This window comes from Chelonia mydas, chromosome 10 (genome assembly GCF_015237465.2).
Source record: "Chelonia mydas isolate rCheMyd1 chromosome 10, rCheMyd1.pri.v2, whole genome shotgun sequence".
Taxonomy (NCBI): Eukaryota; Metazoa; Chordata; order Testudines; family Cheloniidae; genus Chelonia; species Chelonia mydas.
In genome coordinates, this window is record NC_051250.2 from 18,050,698 (window position 1) to 18,074,524 (window position 23,827).

Consider the following 23,827-nt stretch of genomic DNA (forward strand, 5'->3'; position numbering starts at 1 on the left):
ATCTCCTCTGCAAAATGGGGATTAAATGTTTTTATCCACTTTTGTAAAGTACCTTGAGATCTACAGATGAAAAAGTTCTATGTGACAAATATTATTATTATATCTCATTGATCATGATGAAAAGTTTTAAGTAATAATTAAAGACTATCAAAATTTCACAATGTAGTCATTCTAAACAGAAATAGTTCAATTACATATTGAATAGTACTTGGCACTTACATAGCATTTTAATATTTGTACAGTGATTTCAAAATGACTCTGAAACCTGTCATTATGCAAGGCACTGAATTTGGCCGTATAGAGTGGAAATCTATCAACTTCATGAATTTTTAAATTTGTTAGTCTCTAAGGTGCCACAAGTACTCCTTTTCTTTTTGCGAATACAGACTAACACAGCTGCTACTCTGAAAACTGTCATTATTATCCCTGTTTTACAAAAGGAGAAAATGATACTCAGAGAGGCTAAATTATTTCCACAAGACCACACAGATTCAGGAGCAGATTCATGACTAGAATCCAGTTCTTATACAATACTTCCTGCTCTATCCACTAAATCAGCAGTGCTCAAACTGTGGTGGTCTACAGACAGAGGTTGGCCACATGGTTCTGATTCTCTTTCTTGTGTCCAGCTGCTAAATCACATTAAAAGGCAGCTAAAAATACATCCCTAATATTACCTTTCCTTTACCCACAGGGGAGATAATCTGCTCCATTATCAGTGGGTGGTGATATGATCCATAAGATTCTTTCTTTGAAAGTCAGAGAATCTTTGCACTCGATATTGCTAGTACTCCACTAAAATCTGATTTTGATTTTACTGTTTTAAATTTATTTCTTCAGCTTGCTGAATATCAAATGCTACTGGTTAATTTTCTCAATTTAAATACCAAAAGAAGTAGAACTAAGACAGCAAATGAAAGGATTTATAATGCCATATACAATGGGTTATATGTGTAAAACTGACTCAAATATTTAAGAGTTGCAAGTGAACCAACATGATTTATAGTATTGCCCTGAAACTCCTAAGCACTTCAAACCTAGTAGGTAGAAACACAGTGCATACACAGCGCCTACCCAAGGTTACCATTTGTGACACTGCGATGCATTATGATGACACTGGGTCACATCACATCAAAATATAATTATGTTGCAATTCAGCATTGTGATGTGATGGCTCTGAACCCTGGAATTTTATTTTGGAACCTGTGGATGTCCTGCAAGCATTGCTTGAGGGATGCAAAACCACATCAATATGTTCAGTGCTGTCCAATAAAAAGCTAGAAGTGGCAATATGCCAATTGACTCGGCTCATTCACCAACACAACTGCAGTTTATTGGCTGATATTAACAAGGCCCCCAAGTCGTGCTGTTGTCCAATCTCGGATACAGTAATAAATAAGAGCAGTTAGGCCTATGAGCATCTTTACTGAGTGTTTGACTACAGTGTATTAGATTTCATGAAAACTTGAGGAATACTCAGTAAGAACAGGAACACAGGGTGACCAAATAAGCCAATGCAAGGCATCCATTTCTTGGAGGAGAAAAAAAATGCCTGTGTCAGACTACGACTTCAGCTGCTGCAGTTGCACCACTGTAGCACTTCAGTGTAGACACTCACTACAGTGAGGGAGAGGTGCTCCTGTCGCTGTAGTTAATCCGCCTCCTCAAGAGGTGGTAGATGGTTTGACAGATGAATTCTTCCATTAACCTAATGCTGTCTACAGAGGGGTTAGGTCGGCTTAACTATGTTGGATGTGGTGTGGATTTTTCACACAAGAGTGACCTACCTGGGTTGATGTAACTTTTTAGTGTCGACCCGGCCCTAGTATATTCCTTGAAAATGTATCCAATGGCACAGGTTTTCACATTCTTTCAAGTGTGGACCACGTTATAATAGACAGGCATTTTCTTGTAGATTTGTCTCCCCTCCCATTTTCAGTCACATCCTTGTGGCAACTACAGCAGTTGTTTCCCTAGAAAAGAACTAGTACAAAGGTATCATGTATCTTTTAAAATGCATTTTAGCAGCTGGAAGTAAAAAGGAGAAACCAGCACAGTAGATTTAGCCAGCTTCCTGCTAACCACCCCCAATACCCTGTAGCGCACCAACGTGTGAACTTCTGTCCTATATGTGGGAGAAAGAACCCCTGTGTGAATTGGGCTGGGTCGGGTAGGCAGGAGACCCCTCAAGGTACGTGGCAAGGTAGGAAACTACTTTTGGGGGAGTAGTCCCCTCAATATGGGTGGGAGGGCAGGAAATCCTACTCGCCCTTCATGGGGATAGGAGATACCCTCATCACAGGATGACCCCCTCCTGAGGATAAACCCCCTCTTCGGGTGGGTGGGGGCCAGGAGGCTCCCTTAGGGGAAGGCGAACCCCCCCCCCCGAACACACCAAAGAATGGGAGATAGGGGAGAGTTACACCAGGGGGAGACCCCTCCGGGGCGGGGGCCAGGAGGCAGAGGGCTGAGTCCCCTGCTGCGGAGACTCCCCCCGGCTCGGTGTGCCCTCTCGGCGTGAGGGAAAGGTTAGGGAAGCCCGTTGTGAGGATACGGCGGGTCGGGGGGGCCGCCCCGGCCCAGTACAGGGGGGTTTTCCGCGTGACCCCGCGGGGGTGACCCCGCTCGATGGCCGCTGTCCCAGGGTGCCCCGCGGAGGGCGGGCGAGCGGGGCGGCCCCATGGCCCGCGATCCCAGCATGCCGTTCGGCCAGGCAGCAGCAGCAGGCGGAGCCGCCACCGCCGCCGTCGTCTCCTCCTTGCCTGTGAGACAGCAGCAGCTTGAGGGGAGCGAGTGAGGAGCCGCAGCCGTCGCCGCCGCCCCTGCCCCGCGCCGCTGCCCGGCCGGCCATGCCCTCTCGGGCAAGGTAATGAGCCGCAGAGCCCCGGGGTCTCGGCTGAGCGGCATCGGCACCAGGCAGCACTATCACCCGCGGAGCTGGAATGACTGGCAACCCAGGTGGGTTGGGCTCGGGCAGGGGGAGGCGCGGCCTAGGCGGCCTCCGGGGACACGCGGGGAGGGGGCCTGGCCTGGCCTGGCCTGTTCCCGCTGTGCTGGGGCCTGTGGAGATTGGGAGGAGGGAAGGTGTGGGGGAGAGGAGAAACCCCCGGCTTTCTACGTAGGCAGGCCCAGCTTCCTGAGTGCTGGGGCCTAGAGGGAAATGGGGAGGGGGGAGTGACCCACCCCCTGACTATTGGGGCCTAGAGGGGGGTGCGGGGGGAGTGACCCGTTCCTTGACTCTTGGGGCCTAGAGGGAGTTGGTGGGGGCGGGGGAGAGGAGGTGCGAGTGACCCGGTCGCTGACTATTGGGGCCTACACACTCAGGATTGGGGTGTGTGTGGGGTGAACGGGCACTGCCTCTCTAATGTGGCCTAGTCAAATGGGGAACGAAACGCCAGGACGCCTCTGATATAAAGGATCCAGACTTTGCTGGGTACTGGAAAGAGCTGGGGTAGGACGTGTGGATAGTGGAGAGTATTTCCTGCTATATAAGCAATCCCTTATCTATTGGTGGTTAGAGAGACAAAATGTTTCTATATCACACAACACGTAACGTTCTAGGATCCTAGTTGGGTTTATCTTGATTTTGCCCAGGCTCTCCTTCGCCTTTCAGGGTTTTGTCCTAGGTGATTTATGGTTTATGATGATTTTAAGACGTTTCAGTTCAGCTGTTGCTGGCACCCCACACAGTATTGTAAGTAGCAACTTTGTTGCTCAGTGACGTATTTTATAGTAGGAGACACTTTCTTTTAGTGGTAAATAGACGTTTTGAGTTGCTTATATTGAAACAGAATTTACGGGAACCTTCAGTAAGTGCATTTTTGTTCTCTTTTTGTGTTTTTTAATTGGAAATTACTTGAAGGAGAATGGAGGCTGCAAACATACTGGAGGTTTTTCAAGCTAAAAAAATAGCACACAAAACATATATATAAATTTTGTTCTTTAATCAGGGAAAAGTAGTTCAGAGTTGTAAGTAAACTAATGGGATTTTTGTTTGGGATGTGTTGCAGTTATTACATTTCAATAAGTGAAAAGTGTATTTTGCATCTGAACTATTTCCAGCATGTCCTGTCACCCATATAGTTGCTAAACTGCTTTAGTTTACTATATTAATTTTTAAAGTTGTTTTTGTAAAACTTTGTAATTTGGCCTGAAGTACGGTATCTAAGTCCTTTGACTTAATTGTTTCTATGTCAAACTTTTTTGGCTTTGTTTGAATGTTACTAAAATTTAAGTTGGCAGAGAAAGGGACTACGGTTCTGAAGTTTGCTGTCAGTATCATGTAGTTTATTAAATTGATAGATTGTCATTGGAATGGGGAGATTGAATGGATGTGGAAGTGGATCCTGCTATTGTATGGGTGGAACGTTAGTTTCATATATGTGAAAGAATCAAAAGTTCATTTTGACTAAGTAGTCAGCTCTCCACATATTAGGGATGTTAAGTATGCAAAAAGCATGCAACATTTAAATGATCACGTGGTCAGACCTCACTAAATTTTGCTCTCTTTAGTTGTTGAGGTGTAGTAAATTGTAAGTTTAAAAGTTAGAAATTTGCAAACCATCATATTGATGTCCTGTTGTGGCATCCTATTTCTTCAGTAACAATGGAGGACTTCTGATGGCCTACAGTCTGGTACCTCCCTTACTCTGCAGGCAATCATTTAGGGAATAATGGACTCCATACTTGAAGTCCTGGACTCCATACTTGAAGGCAAAAACTTTTAAGCTCTTGACCCAGAGTTTTCCCCCTAAGGGAAAGCATTAGATGTACAGTTTGTGTCCCTGCTGATATGGTGACAGCTGTGATAACGGCTTCCTGATAGGACATATTCATTTGCCACAAGACCCATCTTATTTTCAGCATAGAAAATGTGCTTTACAGATGCTGAAGCCCTGTCTATGCTAAGAAATTGACTTACTGAAAACCATTGAACTGGAGGAGGTGAAAATGGTATAACTGTTGGCACTGTAAGAACAAAACTATTCAGCAGTATTACAGAAAGTGAGACTGAGAGGAGATGAACCATTGTCACTGACAAGTTAGTTTCCTAATGTGAATGGGGCCTGGTCCTCTGCATCCGGAGGATCATGAAATTGGAGCATTTGTAAAGGAATAAGTGAGATCTGTAGCTGTCCTCGGGAGCAACCTAAACCTGCAGCAATTAGCTTTACCCCTTAGTTTATCTACTAGGCACCCCAAAGAGTATAGAAATGTGCACCATGAGAGTTGAGAGCTAATTCTACATATATGAAGTCTAAAAATGTTACCATAATACAAAGATCACTTTGACCATATGAATGAATATATGGTTGTTTAGTTGAGCCTTGAACATGAAAAAAAATCTTTGCAAAGGTATATTGTCAACAAATTTTAAAAAAATCTGATAGAACTCCCTTAAATAGTATGTTCTGATATATTTTTTTTTAATTTAAAAGTAGCTGTGAATTTTTTTGCTTCCTTGTTTTATGTTTAGAATGAACTTTTGGATAGCAATTATAACACAAAATATGCTCAGACTTTTTTTCTTTTTCTTCTTCTGTGTATACACCTGTCTGCTGTTTACTTACCAGTTCGGTTCTAGCTCTGTTGCTGCTGGTTAATGGTAAATAGCTTCTTGCAGGGACAGAGGAAGGTTGTATGCAGGGACCAAAATTGCAAAAATTCTATCAAATTTCGAATGCAAGAAAAAAGAAAATAGAACTTTTTTCACTAATCTTTCGTGGCACAGAACTTTCAAATGGAAATACTATTTTTGAAGTTGACTGTATCCCTTTAATTAGGATATTGTGTTTTGAAGTTTAATTATCTGTAAATGTGATAAATGAGATGAAATCTGAACTATATCATCAGAATCAAAACTTCCTGACCTTTGAGGTGTGAAAAATGTGGTTCTGATTTTTGTAGCTCAGATCCATCTCTAATAAAGTCTAGTTGGTGAAGCAGAATTTGAATTTCGTGCCCATGTGAATGCGGCAGTACCTGTCAGATGTGTGTGGGCTGGTCTACACAAAGTTTTTGTAACACTGTATGTTGACCAGGAATAAGCTATATGATATACTATAAGCTCCTTTATTCCTGAATAACTGCATCCATGCTAGGAGGTTGTACCGGTTTAACTATATCTGTTTCTAAATGGATATAGCTTACTGTGTATGGACAAGATCTGAGTATATGTGGCAGAACTTTGATCAGGAGACTTGATCAGATTTAGACCCTCCATTGCTACCTTTCTGAACTTTCAAGTTTCCACTTCCTTTGGCTTTTGGAAGTAAGAAAAAAAATTAAAAATTCATATCACTGTGTAGCTCCTGCTAGTTTGTCTGCTATTAATCTTTAGCATTGAGCTGAATTAACTGTGCAACACACAGTACTTCTTCACGCTGACAGGAAAGCAGGGTTTGTGCAACACAGTAGCATTAAGCAAACTGATGTCTACTGATGCAGCATAATGGTAAAGACTAGAACCATGGTTTTAACGTTCACCTTTTCAGGCTATGGAGAGAAAGGATAGATGGATTTTAAATCGCCTGCTCCTGTAATCAGGAGTTACTTCTGGAATAACTGAACTTCTCTTTATGAACAGAAAAAGACACAAACAAACCAGTAGCTGAGGATGTATATGGAAAAGTAAGAAACAAAAGCTCTGACTGGTCAAAGTTCCAAAACTACTCTGATAGATACAAGTTCAATCCTGGAATTTAATTCTTGAAAATGGAAGTTAGTGTTCTGAATTATTATTGTTCATTTGTATTACCATGGCACCTAGAACCCCTGGTCATGAATTAGGATACACGTGTGGTAGGTGCTGTACAAATACAGAACAAAAACATGGTCCCTGCCCTCAAAGTGCTTATAGCCTAAATTTTAGGCCTGAGCTACATTAGAAAATTGTGGATCAGAAAATCCACACCCTTGAGTGCTGTAGTTAAGTTGGCCTAACCCCCAGTGTAGACATGATTGAGATGAGACCCCATAAGAGTTTTAGCTGTGTGAATTGATAGACAAGGCTGTATCTTAGATGTTGTACAGAAAGAATCGACAAGATTTATGCATAGACTTGATGTGAGGACCTAGAGAGAGAGAGATCCAAGATGATAATGACATGCAGGTTACTGGCCTGAATGACAGGCAGGAAGGTGGTATCATCCACTGTGATTGAGAAAGCAGGTAATGGGGAGGGTTTGGTGGAAAAGATTAACAGCTCTTACTTTAGCTGTATTCAGCTTGAGCTGACAGACAACCACAAGGACATGTCAGAAGGAGACATATCTGGTGAGAAGTGGTAGATCTATGAGCATAGAGATGGTCGTTCAGTTTGTCTTTGTGGATGATATTCCCCAGAGATAAGGTGTAGAGAGAGAAGAGAAGGGGGCCAAGTACAGAGCCCTGTGGAACCCCCACAGAAAGTTGGACAGGTGATGTGGAGGATCTACCAAAAGACATGCTGAAGTACCAGTTACAGAGGTAGGAATAGAACCAGGAGAGGACAGAAGCATGAAAGGCAAGGGAGGGCAAGGTTTCAAAGAAAAGCATGGTTGACTATGTTGAAGGTGGCTGACAGGTCAAGAAGGATGAGGATGGAATACTGGTTCTAAACTTTGATTAGGAAGAGGTCATTAGAGATTTTGGGGTGAGGGATTTCAGTGGAGTGCAAGTGACAGAAGCCAAATTAGAGAGGGTCAAGGATGGAATTGGAGAAAAGAAAGCTATTGTAACCAGTGTGTTCAATGACAGGTTTCAGAGTAGCAGCCGTGTTAGTCTGTATCTGCAAAAAGAACAGGAGTACTTGTGGCACCTTAGAGACTAACAAATTTATTAGAGCATAAGCTTTCGTGGACTACAGCCCACTTCATTGGATGCATAGAATGGAACATATAGTAATATATATACATACAGATAAATTGGAAGTTACCATACAAACTGAGAGGCTAATTAGTTAAGATGAGATATTATCAGCAGGAGAAAAAAACTTTTGTAGTGATAATCAAGATGGCCCATTTAGACAGTTGACAAGAAGGTGTGAGGATACTTAATTTATGGAAATAGATTCAATGTGTGTAATGACCCAGCCACTCCCAGTCTCTATTCAAACCCAAGTTAATGGTATCTAGTTTGCATATTAATTCAAGCTCAGCAGTTTCTCCTTGGAGTCTGTTTTTGAAGCTTTTCTGTTGCAAAATTGCCACCCTTAAATCTTTTACTGAGTGGCCAGAGAGGCTGAAGTGTTCTCCTACCAGTTTTTGAATGTTATGATTCCTGATGTCAGATTTGTGTCCATTTATTCTTTTTGCGTAGAGACTGTCCAGTTTGGCCAATGTACAGGGCAGAGGGGCATTGCTGGTGCGTGAAGGCATATATCACATTGGTAGATGTGCAGGTGAATGAGCCCCTGATGGCGTGGGTAATGTGATTAGGTCCTATGATGGTGTCACTTGAATAAATATGTGGACAGAGTTGGCATCGGGCTTTGTTGCAAGGATAGGTTCCTGGGTTAGTGTTGTGTGGTGTGTGGTTGCTGGTGAGTATTTGCTTCAGGTTGGGGGGCTGTCTGTGTTCAGTGAACTTACAGATAGATGGAAGAAGGTGTTGGAGAGGCAAGTGGGGTCAAGGTTGTTCTAGTCTTTCTTAAAGCAGTCACTCTTAACCTTCTAGACTACTGTACCCCTTTCAGGAGTCTGATTTTTCCTTGCGTGCTCCCCAGTTTCATCTCACTTAAAAACTACTTGCTTAAAAAATCAAACATAAAAATACAAAAATATCACACCACACTATTACTGACAAATTGCTTGCTTTCTCATTTTTACCATATAATTATAAAATAAATCAACTGGAATATAAGGATTGTACTTACATTTCAGTGTATAGTATACAGAGCAGTATAAATAAGTCCTTGTCTGTATGAAATTTTAGTTTGTACTGACTTCACTAGTGCTTTTTATGTAGCCTGTTGTAAAACTAGACAAATATCTAGAAGCGTTGGTGTACCCCCAGAAAACCTCTGTGTACCCCCAGGGTTGAGAACCACTGAATTAAAGCATGTTTATTTGTATTGTGAGGGGAAGAGCGAGAGGAGAGTGACAGGTTGAGGAGAAGAGGAAATGAGGGTATGAGAGGAGATCGGGAGATGGCATGGGATGGGGTCACTGAGGCAAGTGGAGGGATTAGAGAAGGTCAGACAAGAAACTTCTATGTCTCAGACAGGAGAGAGCTATAGGAGGGGATTGGGAAAGGAGGGAAGCCAAGGGAGAGGGAAAGTTGTCACATTTTGCCTATGTTGTCAACTTTTTCTTGTACAAGTTCATCCTGAGCGCAGAGAGAAATGGAGGCAGGAGGCAGGGAGGGTTTGAGGACTGAGTCGAAAATGTTGAAAAGGTGGCTGGGATGGAGGACATGACATTCAGTTAAGTTGGAGAAGTGGAGTTGTTTAGGAAGATGGCATTTGTAGTGAAGGAAGTTAGCTTGATTACAGGCTTTTTGCCAGAGATGCTCTGCTGTGTGGGAGCAGAAGGAAGTGGATGTTGTGACTGAGCCAAGGCTGCAGATGGACAGGATGGGTCTTGCAAAAGAGTCAAGGTGTGGAGGGGAATGAACCATGGAGAGAATCAGCCACGATATCAGTGGATAAAAAGGGAGGTGAGGACTGAGAGCAGATGAGAAGTCATCAACCTTGATAGACTGGAAGTCACAGAATATTCTGAATGTTTCAGTGTTGTATGTAGCAAAGAATCAAAGCATATTATAATTAATTTGATCAGGATCTCCTATTTGATGTTCTGTTGGTTTCATGTAATGTTCATGGAGCAGTTTCTTTTATGCAATCCATAAACATTGTTAGTTTTTCTGCAAGTTACAAGTTCTTGTGTGGCTTTTTCAGTTTCTTTTCAAGTGTGGCACATGGATTTCAAGATTTTCTGTTCTAATATACAGAGCTTTTAAGCTAATTATGTCAAGGATTCAAACTTGTATAGAGATAACGTAAGCATGTAGTGTAGTATACAGAGAGTTACCTGCACAAGTCCATTTACTGTGTACATGCTCTATTGCCTTTTTGGTACCAGCTTGCACTGAAAAGATAACTTACTGAGGTAACAACTGATAGTTGTGGTTCGTGTTCCCAACAGAGATACTGCAAAATCCTAGTAGAATGCTCTTCCTAGCACAGAAACCCTTTTTTAAATATTGCAGTGTATAGGATTCCTATTCCACACAGAGTGAAGAGATACTTTTTTCTAATTCAAGCAGTTTTACTGTTGTATTGGGGATTATGTTTTAATTTTATATGACAAGAAAGAGCAATAAGGCTTGATGTGTAAAATGAAGGTAGAAAGAATTGAGGTAGCAGTGATCACATTAGTAAAATTACAGTAAGAGAGATCCTTCATATGATGAATATTTACCTATAATTACTCAGACGCCACACTTCACTGCTGGCCTCCTTGAAGTGTTTTGTTGTTTTTTTTTTAAACAAGTATTCTATTTCTGTCGTCGTTGTTTTGAATCAGCTTCAGTAGTTTGTCCCAAATGCCATGCTTTTCTAATCTTGAAATCAGTCAGTTCAGTTGTCCACTGAATTGCTTTACGGAAATTGATTGATATGTAATATTTCATCCTTGTTGGCCACATTAGTGCTGTTATCTAAGCATTCATGAAAACTGTTGTGAATAATTTTCGTCGTCAATCTTACTAGTCTTTAAAATGACCTGCAATGGATTTTTAAGTATTATACATTATTAATTCTATATAAAAGTGGCCTGTAAGATGATGTGTGTGGGAGGGAGAAGATGTTGTTTTTTGTTCCTTTTTAATAACTTGGTAAATAACTGAAATATCAAGCTTGGGTTTTTTTCTAGTTTTGCTGGAAGACCTCTTCCAGGTCTCAGAGCAAATAGATTGTGATCTCCCATGTCTTGACTGAATGGTCAGTGGAGTTGAATCTTCTAATAAAGATATCCTTTCTTCAGAATGTTCTATGATCATCCCTGCTACTACAGCTAGAGGCCCAAGTCATTTCTGGGATCTTATTGTGCTAGACACTACAAATACAGAAGTGGACATTGTCGTCTTGTCATTGGGAGGATTCTTTAACCACAACATTTCTAAGTGTATTTAAATGGGCATCAACAAACACCGTTTTAAACATTCTGACTAAAAATGCCTTTTTCTCTGTTGCCTACGTTTATCTTTTGAATTCTGTGAAATAAAAATTGGGGGAGAAAGGGATAATCTTTCCTTCCCATTTTCCTTAAAATGTGGGGGTTGGTGGAATAGCAGTGGAAGTTTTCTCCCATTTTTCAGGTGCTTGGACTTTGGTTTCAGGAAGTGGGAGCTTGCTTTTGAAAAACAGCCTTGGCAAACAGGGCAGGAAATGCAGATCAAAGCCTGCCACCCCCACCCCCTTTTTTTTTTAAACTGGATTTCGATGCCAATTTGTTTCTACGTCTTTTGGAGAAAGGAGAGCAGTTCTGTGACCCATAGGGATTTATTGTTCATTCTAGAAATGTACCTCAACTTCAATTTTGGACAGCATATTTTCAAATTCATATATTACCTCAAGGCAAAATACACTCTACCTGATGGATGTATAACTCCTCTGCTCCTTCAGTGTTTCCATCTTGATTTGTCAACATGTAGCTATCAGAAAGGTCAGTTACTATTGTCACCTCATTTGTTATCCATACTCTTTTCTACCCTTCATTGGTGTCTTGTTGACCCCAAGGACTTTGGTGGACCTCCCTGTGCTCTAGCACAGTAGTGATTTTGTCATTTTTGTTGGCACAGTGTGAAACTGACCAGGATCACATAATCCTGGTGCTGGCACCATTGTGGGTGGGTAGTTATAGAGGATTGAATTTGAATGGCTGTATGCCAGAGGGTGTGTGAAGAATACTAAGCATTGAGAGTCTCTTGGCTAATTCAGACCAATAAACAGGCTAGATGTTCAGTCATTCACCTGTGCTGTGGCAGGTTATAAAATCTCTGCTAAGGGTGAATATTTTAATAATTAACTTCCTCTGGAAAAAATGCCTGCCTTGCAAGGTGGGTACAAATCTGACTTTTTTTTAAAAAAAACCAACAAACCAAAAACTAAAAACAAATATTTTTTATTTTATTTTATTTTTTTTTTAAAAAGTAAATATGTTTAAAATTAACCTTGAATTTAGTACCAAATCTGTTTTAGGCCTAAATTTATTATAATCTCTTAAATAAGTAGGCTGAATCCATGAGCCTCTGTGACAAACTGTATGTTAAAGGCTACTCTTCTGTATAAAAAAAAAAAAATCGGGGGAAAAAATTAACTTTTAGTATCAAGCTTTATAAATATGGCAGAATAGGTCATGTACTGTATTAAGGGCTTGTTTTGTTTAAAACAGTTTATATGCTGTTTTCTGTGTTTAATTAAATTCTAGTCACCTTTCTAATGCATCCGGACACAAATCATGCATAGAAAATTAATTATCTTGTAAATAAGCAATATATTCATCATCTTCTAATACTAAATACTAGTACATACTAAAAATGTACAGTTAATAAGAATCTGAAAACATTAAACTTTTAATAGTTGTTTAAATAAATAAATGCTATAGTTTAAGGCTACATTTTAGTCAAGGGTATTTTTATTAAAAGTCATGCACAGGTCACGTGCCGTAAACAAAAATTCATTGTACTGTATACCCCTAACTAAAACTGGGGCTGGGCACCGCAGGTGTGTGTCGGGGGGGATGTGGGCTGGGGTAGGGCAGGTGCTGCAGGGCGGGCGCACGCGGGGGGCTGGGGCTCCTGGTGGAGGTCAGGGGGCGCAGCTGGGGTGGGCTGGGCGGCAGCTGCACGTGGCCTAGCACCCCACTGGTTCTGGGGGGCGGGGGGTTGGAAGGTCTGGCAGGCTCCCTACCCGGATCCCTGCAGCTCCCTGGAAGTGGCTGGCATGTCCCTGCAGCTCCTAGGGGAAGGGAAGGCCAGGGGAGCTCTGTGCGCTGCCCCCGCCATGAGCTCTGGCCCCGTACCCCAACCCCCTGACCTGGCCCTGAGTCCACTCGCATAACCAAACTGCTGCTGCTGGGCATGGGGCTGCCCGAGTGCTTAGGCAACCCCTGAGCTAGCCACACCGGCCGCTGCTTTACTGCGGAGGTCATGGAAAGTCACGGAATCCATGACCTCTGTGACAGACACACAGCCTTATTATAGTGCAAAAAGATGTACCAAATCTAGTGTAATGGCTCTATTTAGTTGTAAATCAACGTTTTAATGGTTATATCAACCAGTCAGAATGCACCTTTCTTTAAAAAATAACTGAAGTACAAATGGAAAAGTTGCTTAAAATTAATGATTTAAATTGAGGCCTTCCAGTTGGAGATTTAAATCAATCCACCCTGCTACCTTGGGCACGTAGGTACTGGGGGTTGTCTGCATGGAACACTTGACCAGCAAGGCTATTCCAGAATAACTAATCTGCTATAAAATCACTTTTATTCCAGAGTAATTTCCACAGAGGACAGTTATTCTGGGATAGCTAAATAATAGCAGAATAGTTAATCTGAAGTGGCCATGCCAGTGCATTGCTTCTTTGTAGACAAGGCCATAGAAATCGTAAACCCTTCTGGCATCCTAAAAGTGTTATCTCCACTCAGCTGCTATGATAGGTTATTTTTACTGACTTGGAACTATAATCAATATATTCATCTAGGAGGGAAGAAACCAATCTATTTGTAAGGTCATTGACCTTCACGGGATGATGTATTTCCTCAATCATAATGACTCTACTTTTGACTGACTATTAAGTGTACTCCTTTTCCAAAGAGATTTCTGCCTGTCTCCTTATTCATTTGTTAGAACATGAGTACAGTAACTTTTGCGAACATGCAGTGACTATTTGAGTGTTTAATAAACTGGACTGCTCTTTTTTTTTTGGATAGGTGGGGAAAGAGAATTCAGAATGTTGCTTTGTGAATGTGAGCTTCCCAGTTTCGAAGTGCAACACAAAAACAATCACCGTATGGGCAAGGAAATTGCTCAGTAGGCAGCTATGCTGATTTGCTTCTCTTCTGTTACCTGATAATGCATCTTCTATCCATACTATTCTGTGATCTTTGTCTGCTCTCTAATCATGAGTTTATCATATAGAAACAAAATCTAATTGGCACTGCCCTGTGGAAGTGCATCCAACACCTTATAGTGTCGTTATGGTTATCCACCTTCATTTGGTTTCTCACATCTCATTTCAACTGCACAATTTTTATTCTGATATCTCATCATGTATTTGTGACTGAGCTGGTCTACTGGCACCACTGCATAATGGCTTGGTCACCACATTGTGTGTGTTCTCTTATGAGGTCATGTCAAAATATGTGACCGATGTAAAATCGGCGTTCCACAAGACTTTATGAGACGGCATTAATAGAGTTATGTTCATTACTCAAACTTATCTGCCTGGCACAATCTAGTCAAAATATAAATATTACTTTATGAACAAGAAAAGTGCCATCTTAAAATACAGGCATGCGTTTAGAAAGGCAAGAATACAAGTTTTGTATATCTAATTTGCTTGATGTTTGATGGCACAGTTGTATTGCATCATAAAAGAGGAAATGGGGAGACAGGTCAAGGAAGTATACTTTTAAATGCAAGTCACTGAAAAGGTTCTGTATTTGTAAGTATCTATGTAAAGTGTGTTATGGTTTTAAAGTGGATAAAATAGATTAGCACTCTCTCCAAAATACATCTACTCTAATATAGGAAGAAGCTTTTAAACTTTAAATTGAAATGATTTAATGATTGAAAATGGGTTTATTTTTATGGTTTTATTCTTAGTATTTACCAGTAATTGTACAAACACATTTGGATAAGCACGCACAAGCCATGATTTCAGCAGTCATCTTGCTTTTTGTTCCTTCAGTGAAATATAGAGGCTGAATTTCCATAGTGACATATTATGATGTCACACATGGAACTCTGATAAGATCAAATCAAAAAGAGAATATGGGCTGTGTGACTGTTAGTTAAACACACATTTTTTGAATAAGTAACAAAGTAATACTGAAATGACTGCTAAGAAAATTGCATAAATTTTTGCATAAATTTTCTTATTCCAAGCTTGCTTCAGTGTGAGAATCCATCTTCAAAGCATGACAGGTCATAGTTGAATCATTAAGTCTATTCTCAGGAAACCAAAAACTTGTATTGAAGTGGCCCCTTTGTGCCTGCTGAGAGAGGATCAGAAATTGATGGTTGTTTGAAATGAGAACATTGATTGCAAACGAGAGGAACAGACTTTTTAAAAGAGATAATAATGCTTGCTTGAGAAAGATGCATGGTGGCAAAAGAGCTTTTTTATTTAAACAAAACGCCACTCTCCCTTCTGCAGTTGATGGGCTGTTATGCCAGGTTGCCCGGCATCTCTTGTTTCTGTTAGTTTGCAAGACTCTGCTCCCAAACACAGAACCACAATAGTACATAATACTTCTCAAAGCATCTACAGGCTTGTAGAGCATGTAGGCTTCACCACAATAAAAAGATTTTAAAACACTCTTTTTAAAAGAAGGCAACATTTCAGGAAGTGAGGTTAGTCAAGAACGTGTGCAATTCTCAGGTCAACTGATGTACAAAACCCCCCAGAGTTTAAAAGTGCGAAGTCAGTTAATGCTTTACTCAACTTAGGGTATGTCTACACTACGAAATTAGGTCGAATTTATAGAAGTCGGTTTTTTAGAAATCGGTTTATGTAGTCAATTGTCTGAATCCCCACACAAAATGCTCTCAGTACATTAAGTGCATTAACTTGGCGGAGTGCTTCCACAGTGCCGAGGCTAGCTATCCCACAGTTCCTGCAGTCTCTGCCGTCCATTGGAATTCTGGGTTGAGATCCCAATGCCGAATGGGGCAAAAACATTGTCGCAGGTGGTTCTGGGTACATGTCGTCAAGCATGAAAGCAACGGCAGACAATCGTTTCGCACCTTTTTTCCTGAATTACCTGTGCAGACGCCATACGACGGCAAGCATGGAGCCCACTCAGCTCACTGTCACTGTACGTCTCCTGGGTGCTGGCTTTTTTGCATTGCTACACGGCAGCAGCTCATTGCCTTTTGGCAGCAGGCGGTGCAATAGGCCTGATAACCATCGTCGTCATGTCCGAGGTGCTCTTGGCCTCCCTGGTAAGGTCGGTCAGGAGCATCTGGGCAGACATGGGCACAGGGACTAAAATAGGAGTGACTCGACCAGGTCATTCTCTTTAGTCCTGCCGGCAGTCCTATTGCACCGCCTTCTGCTGAGCAGCCAGGAGATGAGGATGGCTAGCAGTCCTACTGCGCCGTCTGCTGCCAGCCAAAGATGTAAAAGATAGATGGAGTGGATCAAAACAAGAAATATGCCAGATTTGTTTTGTATTCATTTGCTCTCTCCCCCCCCCCCGTGGAATCAGCGGTCGACAGTCGTTTCGGTGAGGTCTGTCGGGGCACCTTGAAAAGTTTAATGGAGATTCAGTCCTGCCTGGAATACCGGGGTGGAGGGTTAGTTCAGTGGGTTGAGCATTGGCCTGCTAAACCCAGGGTTTTGAGTTCAATCCTTGAGGGGGCCATTCTGTGTGACAGTTGTTCTTGTTTCTCCTTGATGTAAAGCCACCCCCTTCGTTGATTTTAATTCCCTGTAAGCCATGTCATCAGTCGCCCCTCTCTCTGTCAGAGCAACGGCTGACAATTGTTCCGCGCCTTTTTTCCATGTCGATGCCATACCACGGGAAGCATGGAGCCCGCTCAGATCGCTTTGGCAATTATGAGCACATTAAGCACCACGCGCATTATCCAGCGGTATATGCAGCACCAGAACCTGGCAAAGCGAAACCAGGCAAGTAGGTGACATCAGCGCAGTGACGAGAGTGATGAGGACATGGACACAGACTTCTCTCAAAGCACGGGCCCTGGCAATGTGGGCATCATGGTGCTAATGGGGTAGGTTCATGCCGTGGAACACCGATTGTGGGCCCAGGAAACCAGCACAGGCTGGTGGGACCGCATAGTGTTGCCGGTCTGGGACGATTCCCAACAGCTGCGAAACTTTTGCATGCGTAAAGGCACTTTCATGGAACTTTGTGACTTGCTTTCCCCCGCCCTGAGGCGCAAGAATACCAAGATGAGAGCAGCCCTCACAGTTGAGAAGCGAGTGGCAATAGCCCTGTGGAAGGTTGCAACGCCAGACAGCCACCGGTCAGTCGGGAATCAATTTGGAGTGGGCAGATCTACTGTGGGGGCTGCTGTGATGCAAGTAGCCAACGCAATCAAAGATCTGCTGATATCAAGGGTAGTGTGCCTGGGAAATGTGCAGGTCATAGTGGATGGCTTTGCTGCAATGGGATTCCCTAACTGTGATGGGGCCATAGACGGAACCCATATCCCTATCTTGGCACCGGAGCACAGGCCGGCGAGTACATAAACCGCAAGGGGTACTTTTCAATGGTGCTGCAAGCACTGGTGGATCACAAGGGACGTTTCACCAACATCAGCGTGGGATGGCCGGGAAAGGTACATGACGCTCGCATCTTCAGGAACTCTGGTCTGTTTCAAAAGCTGCAGGAAGGGGCTTTCTTCCCAGACCAGAAAATAACCGTTGGGGATGTTGAAATGCCTATAGTTATTCTTGGGAACCCAGCCTACCCCTTAATGCCATGGCTCATGAAGCCATACACGGGCAGCCTGGACAGTAGTCAGGAACTGTTCAATTACAGGCTGAGCAAGTGCAGAATGGTGGTAGAATGTGTATTTGGATGTTTAAAAGCGCGCTGGTGCAGTTTATTGACTAGGTTAGACCTCAGGAAAACCAATATTCCCACAGTTATTACTGCTTGCTGTGTGCTCCACAATATCTGTGAGAGTAAGGGGGAGAGGTTTATGGCGGGGTGGGAGGTTGAGGCAAATTTCTGGCCGCTGGTTACGCACAGCCAGACACCAGGGCAGTTAGAAGAGCACAGAAGGGCACGGTACACATCAGAGAAGCTTTGAAAACCAGTTTCATGACTGGCCAGGCTATGGTGTGAAAGTTCTGTTTGTTTCTCCTTGATGAACCGCCCTCCCCCTTGGTTCACTCTACTTCCCTGTAAGCTAACCACCCTTCCCTGCTCCCTTCGATCACCACTTGCAGAGGCAATAAAGTCATTGTTGCTTCACATTCATGCGTTCTTTGTTAATTCATCACACAAATAGGGGGATAACTGCCAAGGTAGCTTGGAAGGGGTGGTGGAAGAGGGAAGGACAAGGCCACACAGCACTTTAAAACTTATTGAATGCCAGCCTTCTGTTGCTTAGGCAATCCTCTGGGGTGGAGTGGCTGGGTGGCCGGAGGGGCCCCCCCCCCACCACGTTCTTGGGCATCTGGGTGAGGAGGCTATGGAACTTGGGGAGGAGGGCGGTTGCTTGCACAGGGGCTGTAGCGGCGGTCTGTGCTCCTGCTGCCTTTCCTGCAGCTCAACCATATGCTGGAACATATTAGTTTGATCCTTCATCAGCCTCGTCATTGAATCCTGCCTCCTCTCATCACACTGCTGCCACCTATCAGCTTCAGCCCTCTCTTCAGCCCGCCTCTCCTCCCAGTCATTTTGTAGTTTCCTGCACTCTGACATTGTCTGCCTCCACGCATTCGTCTGTGCTCTGTCAGCATGAGGTCAGAGAACATTTCATTGCAAGTGTGTTTTTTTTCACCTTCTAATCTTCGCCAGCGTCTGGGAAGGAGAAGATCCTGTGGTCCTTGAAATACATGCAGCTGGTGGAGGAAAAAAAGGGACAGTGGTATTTAAAAAGACACCTTTTCTAGAACAATGGGTACACTCTTTCATGGTAAACCTTGCTGTTAACATTACATACATAGCACATGTGCTTTCGTTACAAGGTTGCATTTTGCCTTCCCCCACCACATGGCTAGCCCCTCCCCCCTCCCCATGGCTAACAGCGGGGAACATTTCTGTTCAGCCGCAGGCAAACAGCCCAGCAGGAACGGGCACCTCTGAATGTCCCCTTAAGAAAAGCACCCTATTTCAACCAGGTGACCATGAATGATATCACTCTCCTGAGGATAACACAGAGAGATAAAGAACGGATGTTGTTTGAATGCCAGCAAACATACGCTGTAATGCTTTGTTCTGCAATGATTCCTGACTACGTGCTACTGGCCTGGTGTGCTAAAGCGTCCTACCATGGTGGACGGAATAAGGCTGCCCTCCCCAGAAACCTTTTGATAAGGCTTTGGGAGTACATCCCGGAGAGCTTTATGGAGATGTCCCTGGAGGATTTCCGCTCCATCCTCAGATACATTAACAGACCTTTCCAGTAGCTGTACTGGCCGCGAATGCCAGGGCAAATTAATCATTAAACACGCTTGCTTTTAAACCATGTATACTATTTAAGAAGGTACACTCACCAGAGGTCCTTTCTCTGCCTGCCAGGTCCGGGAGGCAGCCTTGGGTGAGTTTGGGGGGTACTGGTTCCAGGTCCAGGGTGAGAAACAGTTCCTGACTGTCGGGAAAACCGGTTTCTCTGCTTGCTTGCTGTGAGCTGTCTACAACCTCATCATCTTCATCTTCCTCATCCCCAAAACCTGCTTCCATGTTGCCTCCATCTCCATTGAAGGAGTCAAACAACACGGTTAGGGTAGTGGTGGCTGAACCCCCTAGAATGGCATGCAGCTCATCATAGAAGCGGCATGTTTGGGGCTGTGACCCAGAGCGGTGGTTCGCCTCTCTGGTTTTCTGGTAGGCTTGCCTCAGCTCCTTAACTTTCAGGCAGCACTGCGTCGGGTCCCTGTTATGGCCTCTGTCCTTCATGGCCAGGGAGATTTTGACAAATGTTTTGGCATTTTGAAAACTGGAACAGAGTTCTGATAGCACGGATTCCTCTCCCCATACAGCGATCAGATCCTGTACCTCCTGTTCGGTCCATGCTGGAGCTCTTTTGCGATTCTGGGACTCCATCATGGTCACCTCTGCTGATGAGCTCTGCACTCACCTGCCGCCTGCCTCGCTGGTCAAACAGGAATGAAATTCAAAGGTTCGCGGGCCTTTTCCTGTCTACCTGGCCAGTGCATCTGAGTTGAGAGTGCTGTTCAGAGCGGTCGCAATGGAGCACTCTGGGATAGCTTCCAGAGGCCAATACTGTCTGATTGTGTCCATGCTACCCCAAATTTGACCCATTTTGACAGTACGAGATAGTACAGTGTACTGTACTGGAAGGCCATGGTTATCAGAGGAGCCAACTGTTATGAAACTTTTGGGTGTTTAAGCTCAAAGCAATTGAAAATCTGCTGCTCTGTTGCATTGGGTGGCTGAGACAGCAGACACGCTATATGGGACATTCTCCATCTCCCTGAGCGTGAACTAGAAATTTCTACAGTTTACCCTGGAGGGAGAAAACGTGCAAGGGCCATGTAAGTGGAGTTGGAGTATGATACAGATACATGTGTCATAAAATGGGCTTCATTTGTTACTTAATACCATATGCTGTAGTAGTGACTGTAGTCCAGTTGTGTGGGCATGTTCACAGCCCACAGTTAGTTCTCATGAGCAAAGTCTTTTATTCAGGCTTTCCCTGTTGGATCACGATTTGGGCCTAAGGGACATCTGTCTATGTTGCAATAGGAAAGTATTAATTGGAACTCTTAGCTACTTGAGTCTGTAGACTGGGGACAAAATTGTAATTTGGGGTGGGCATTGGGGAATTCAGGAAAACAGATGTTTTTTTTTGTTTTTTTTTTTAAATCCCCATGTCAAGGTTCCTCCCCCACTCTGAACTCTAGGGTACAGATGTGGGGACCTGCATGAAAAACCTCCTAAGCTTATCTTTACCAGCTTAGGTCAAAACTTCCCCAAGGTACAAAATATTCCACCCTTTGTCCTTGGATTGGCCGCTACCACCACCAAACTAATACTGGTTACTGGGGAAGAGCTGTTTGGACGCGTCTTTCCCCCCAAAATACTTCCCAAAACCTTGCACCCCACTTCCTGGACAAGGTTTGGTAAAAAGCCTCACCAATTTGCCTAGGTGACTACAGACCCAGACCCTTGGATCCTAAGAACAATGAACAATCCTCCCAACACTTGCACCCCCCCCTTTCCTGGGAAATGTTGGATAAAAAGCCTCACCAATTTGCATAGGTGACCACAGACCCAAACCCTTGGATCTGAGAACAATGAAAAAGCATTCAGTTTTCTTACAAGAAGACTTTTAATAAAAATAGAAGTAAATAGAAATAAAGAAATCCCCCCTGTAAAATCAGGATGGTAGATACCTTACAGGGTAATTAGATTCAAAACATAGAGAACCCCTCTAGGCAAAACCTTAAGTTACAAAAAAGATACACAGACAGAAATAGTTATTCTATTCAGCATAGTTCTTTTCTCAGCCATTTAAAGAAATCATAATCTAACACGTACCTAGCTAGATTACTTACTAAAAGTTCTAAGACTCCATTCCTGGTCTATCCCCGGCAAAGACAGAATGTAGACAGACACACAGACCCTTTGTTTCTCTCCCTCCTCCCAGCTTTTGAAAGTATCTTGTCTCCTCATTGGTCATTTTGGTCAGGTGCCAGCAAAGTTACCTTTAGCTTCTTAACCCTTTACAGGTGAGAGGAGCTTTCCCCTGGCCAGGAGGGATTTCAAAGGGGTTTACCCTTCCCTTTATATTTATGACACCCCAATAATATTTTTAGTGGTTTTTCACCTGCAAAGTGCTTGACAAGCACTAACCCTCAGGACTGTTATTGTTTTATAGATTGGGAAGCTGATCTTTGAGGGCATCTTTAAGAAATGGTTGAAGAAATAAATCTCTTACTATTTCTTGGTTTGGTAACCTTTTTGCCTGCAAAGTGTATTTAATTCCACTGTTTTGAATTTGCCTCTTAGCTCTTACCACGGTGACCTGTTTCGTTTTTATTGGAAGACCATTGAGGATTTGTCGTATTTTCTCTTCTGATTTTTTGGGGGGTTTATATTTAAGAGTAGAAAAATTAGACTATCATTTTTTTTCTTGATTTATTAAATATAAACAAAGCTCATAATGAGTATGGGAGATCTTTGTGGCTTGCTGAACAGCCCCCTCTGTGAATAATTTTCAGCAATGTAAACTCAGGTATCATTCAGTGTGTTGTATAAAAATCATTTTTGTTGGATATAGTTTTACTGGATTTAACCTAAAACCTCCAATGCTACTTATAAGGAAGCATTTAAGAGTCTGGTCTTAATTAACTTAAGATACTGGACTTGGATATGCAAAACCAATAACTTCAGAATATTAAATCAAGTTACAGCATTCAAAGTCAAATTCACTTGACATATATGGGGAGAAAATGAATGATGTTTCGGTTTGTCACTCCCCCCACAAAGTTATTTAGCATGACATAAAGTATATCCAACACACTTAATGAAAGTAATGCACCTTTATAGTCTTTTCCCAGTTTCTTGTTTTGTAGTTATCCTGTGTATGCTAAATAACTTCCTAACGTTAAACTTGCTGCTATACTTTTGCATTATACTTGAGAGGTACTGAAAATATTTGGTAAAAATTCTTATATAATTATTTTGAGACGTATTAGTGTGATAGTCTTATGATTTGGTTTTTTAAAATCTCCAATTCTGGGACATCAGAATTAAACTTCATTCTGCAAAGGAATTGCCTGAAAAGTCATTTGTAATTTCCTGACCCTTGAAAAGGGTAACAGTTCTTACTTTGCAGGTTTAATTCTTCCACAGTCACTTTCCCTTTAAATCTCATCTCAGTATTATGTAGCTTATCACAAACAATATGTCTGCTTACAGGGAGGAATTACCTTGGAGCAGTTCTTAGTTCCTCCACAGTTAACTACATGGTGTTTGTTCCTGGCTTGGGTGGGTATGTGTGTGTGTGACAGAGAGCTCAGTCTGCTTTTCTCTTTTTGTCCATCTCTTCTTTCTTGCCAAATTGATCAAGATCTGACATTCCATGCAGTCCATCCAAGTCTGAGAACTTGACCGTAGTTCTTACAGCAGGGCATTGACCCGCTAGAACACATTACCTTTGTGTTCTGTTACTATGCTTACTCAGTTCTGAGTCAAGGCACAAGTTTAAGGTGCTTGCTTCTTCTAAAAGCAGCTAGGGTATACAGTGTAGCCTTATTTTTCTTTCTAAGAAGATTATTGGATTGTTTTTGAATGTGAGCTGTGTTCATAAATGTGAATCCCTCTTTTAGTGTACTCTTACATAAAAATAATTTTCTTTTTGTAGATCTGACAGTGCATCAGCTGATCAAGACAGTTTAAAATACCCTGCATCCAGAGACCGGGGCAGCTCTGCCTCCTATGGATTACAACCCTCAAATTCAGCTGTGGTGTCTCGACAAAGACACGATGATATCAGAGTCCACACTGACATACAGAATGAAGAAAAAGGTATATGGATTTCTGTTTCATGTGTAAAGCACCAGGGGATATCCAAAAAAACCCTGAAAGGCAGAAAACTTAAAATTGATAAAAGGGATTGTCTTTACATAAAGCGTAGTTAATCTGTGAAATTGATTGCCACAAGATATAACTGAGTCTAAAACATAGCAAGATTCAAAAAATATTAGACGTTTGATATGGATAATGAGAAAATCCAGAGTTGCATTATATAAAATAAAAAAACAGATATTAATTGACTGATTAGAAAGAAACTTTGCTGTGGTTCTGTTATTCCATAATTGTCTGCTATGGCTTTCTGGCTCCTTCCTCTGAAATACCTGGTACTGGTTGCTGTTGGCAGTAGGTTACTAAAATAGATGGACCATAGGTCTGATCTGTTATGGGAATCACTATTTTTCTAGTGATCCTAGCAGTGG

At 42.5% G+C, this 23,827-nt stretch overlaps 1 protein-coding gene across 1 annotated transcript in view; it reads left to right on the plus strand.

Annotated features, from left to right (window-relative positions):
• Positions 1 to 1,321: 1,321 nt before the first annotated feature.
• Positions 1,322 to 23,827, plus strand: part of SMG1 (SMG1 nonsense mediated mRNA decay associated PI3K related kinase) — a 119,919-nt gene continuing 97,413 nt past the window's right edge. The window contains 2 exon segments of the mRNA XM_037911357.2: positions 1,322 to 2,958; positions 23,236 to 23,399. Of these exon segments, the coding sequence (XP_037767285.1) occupies positions 2,870 to 2,958; positions 23,236 to 23,399 (253 nt within the window). The 5' untranslated portion in view covers positions 1,322 to 2,869.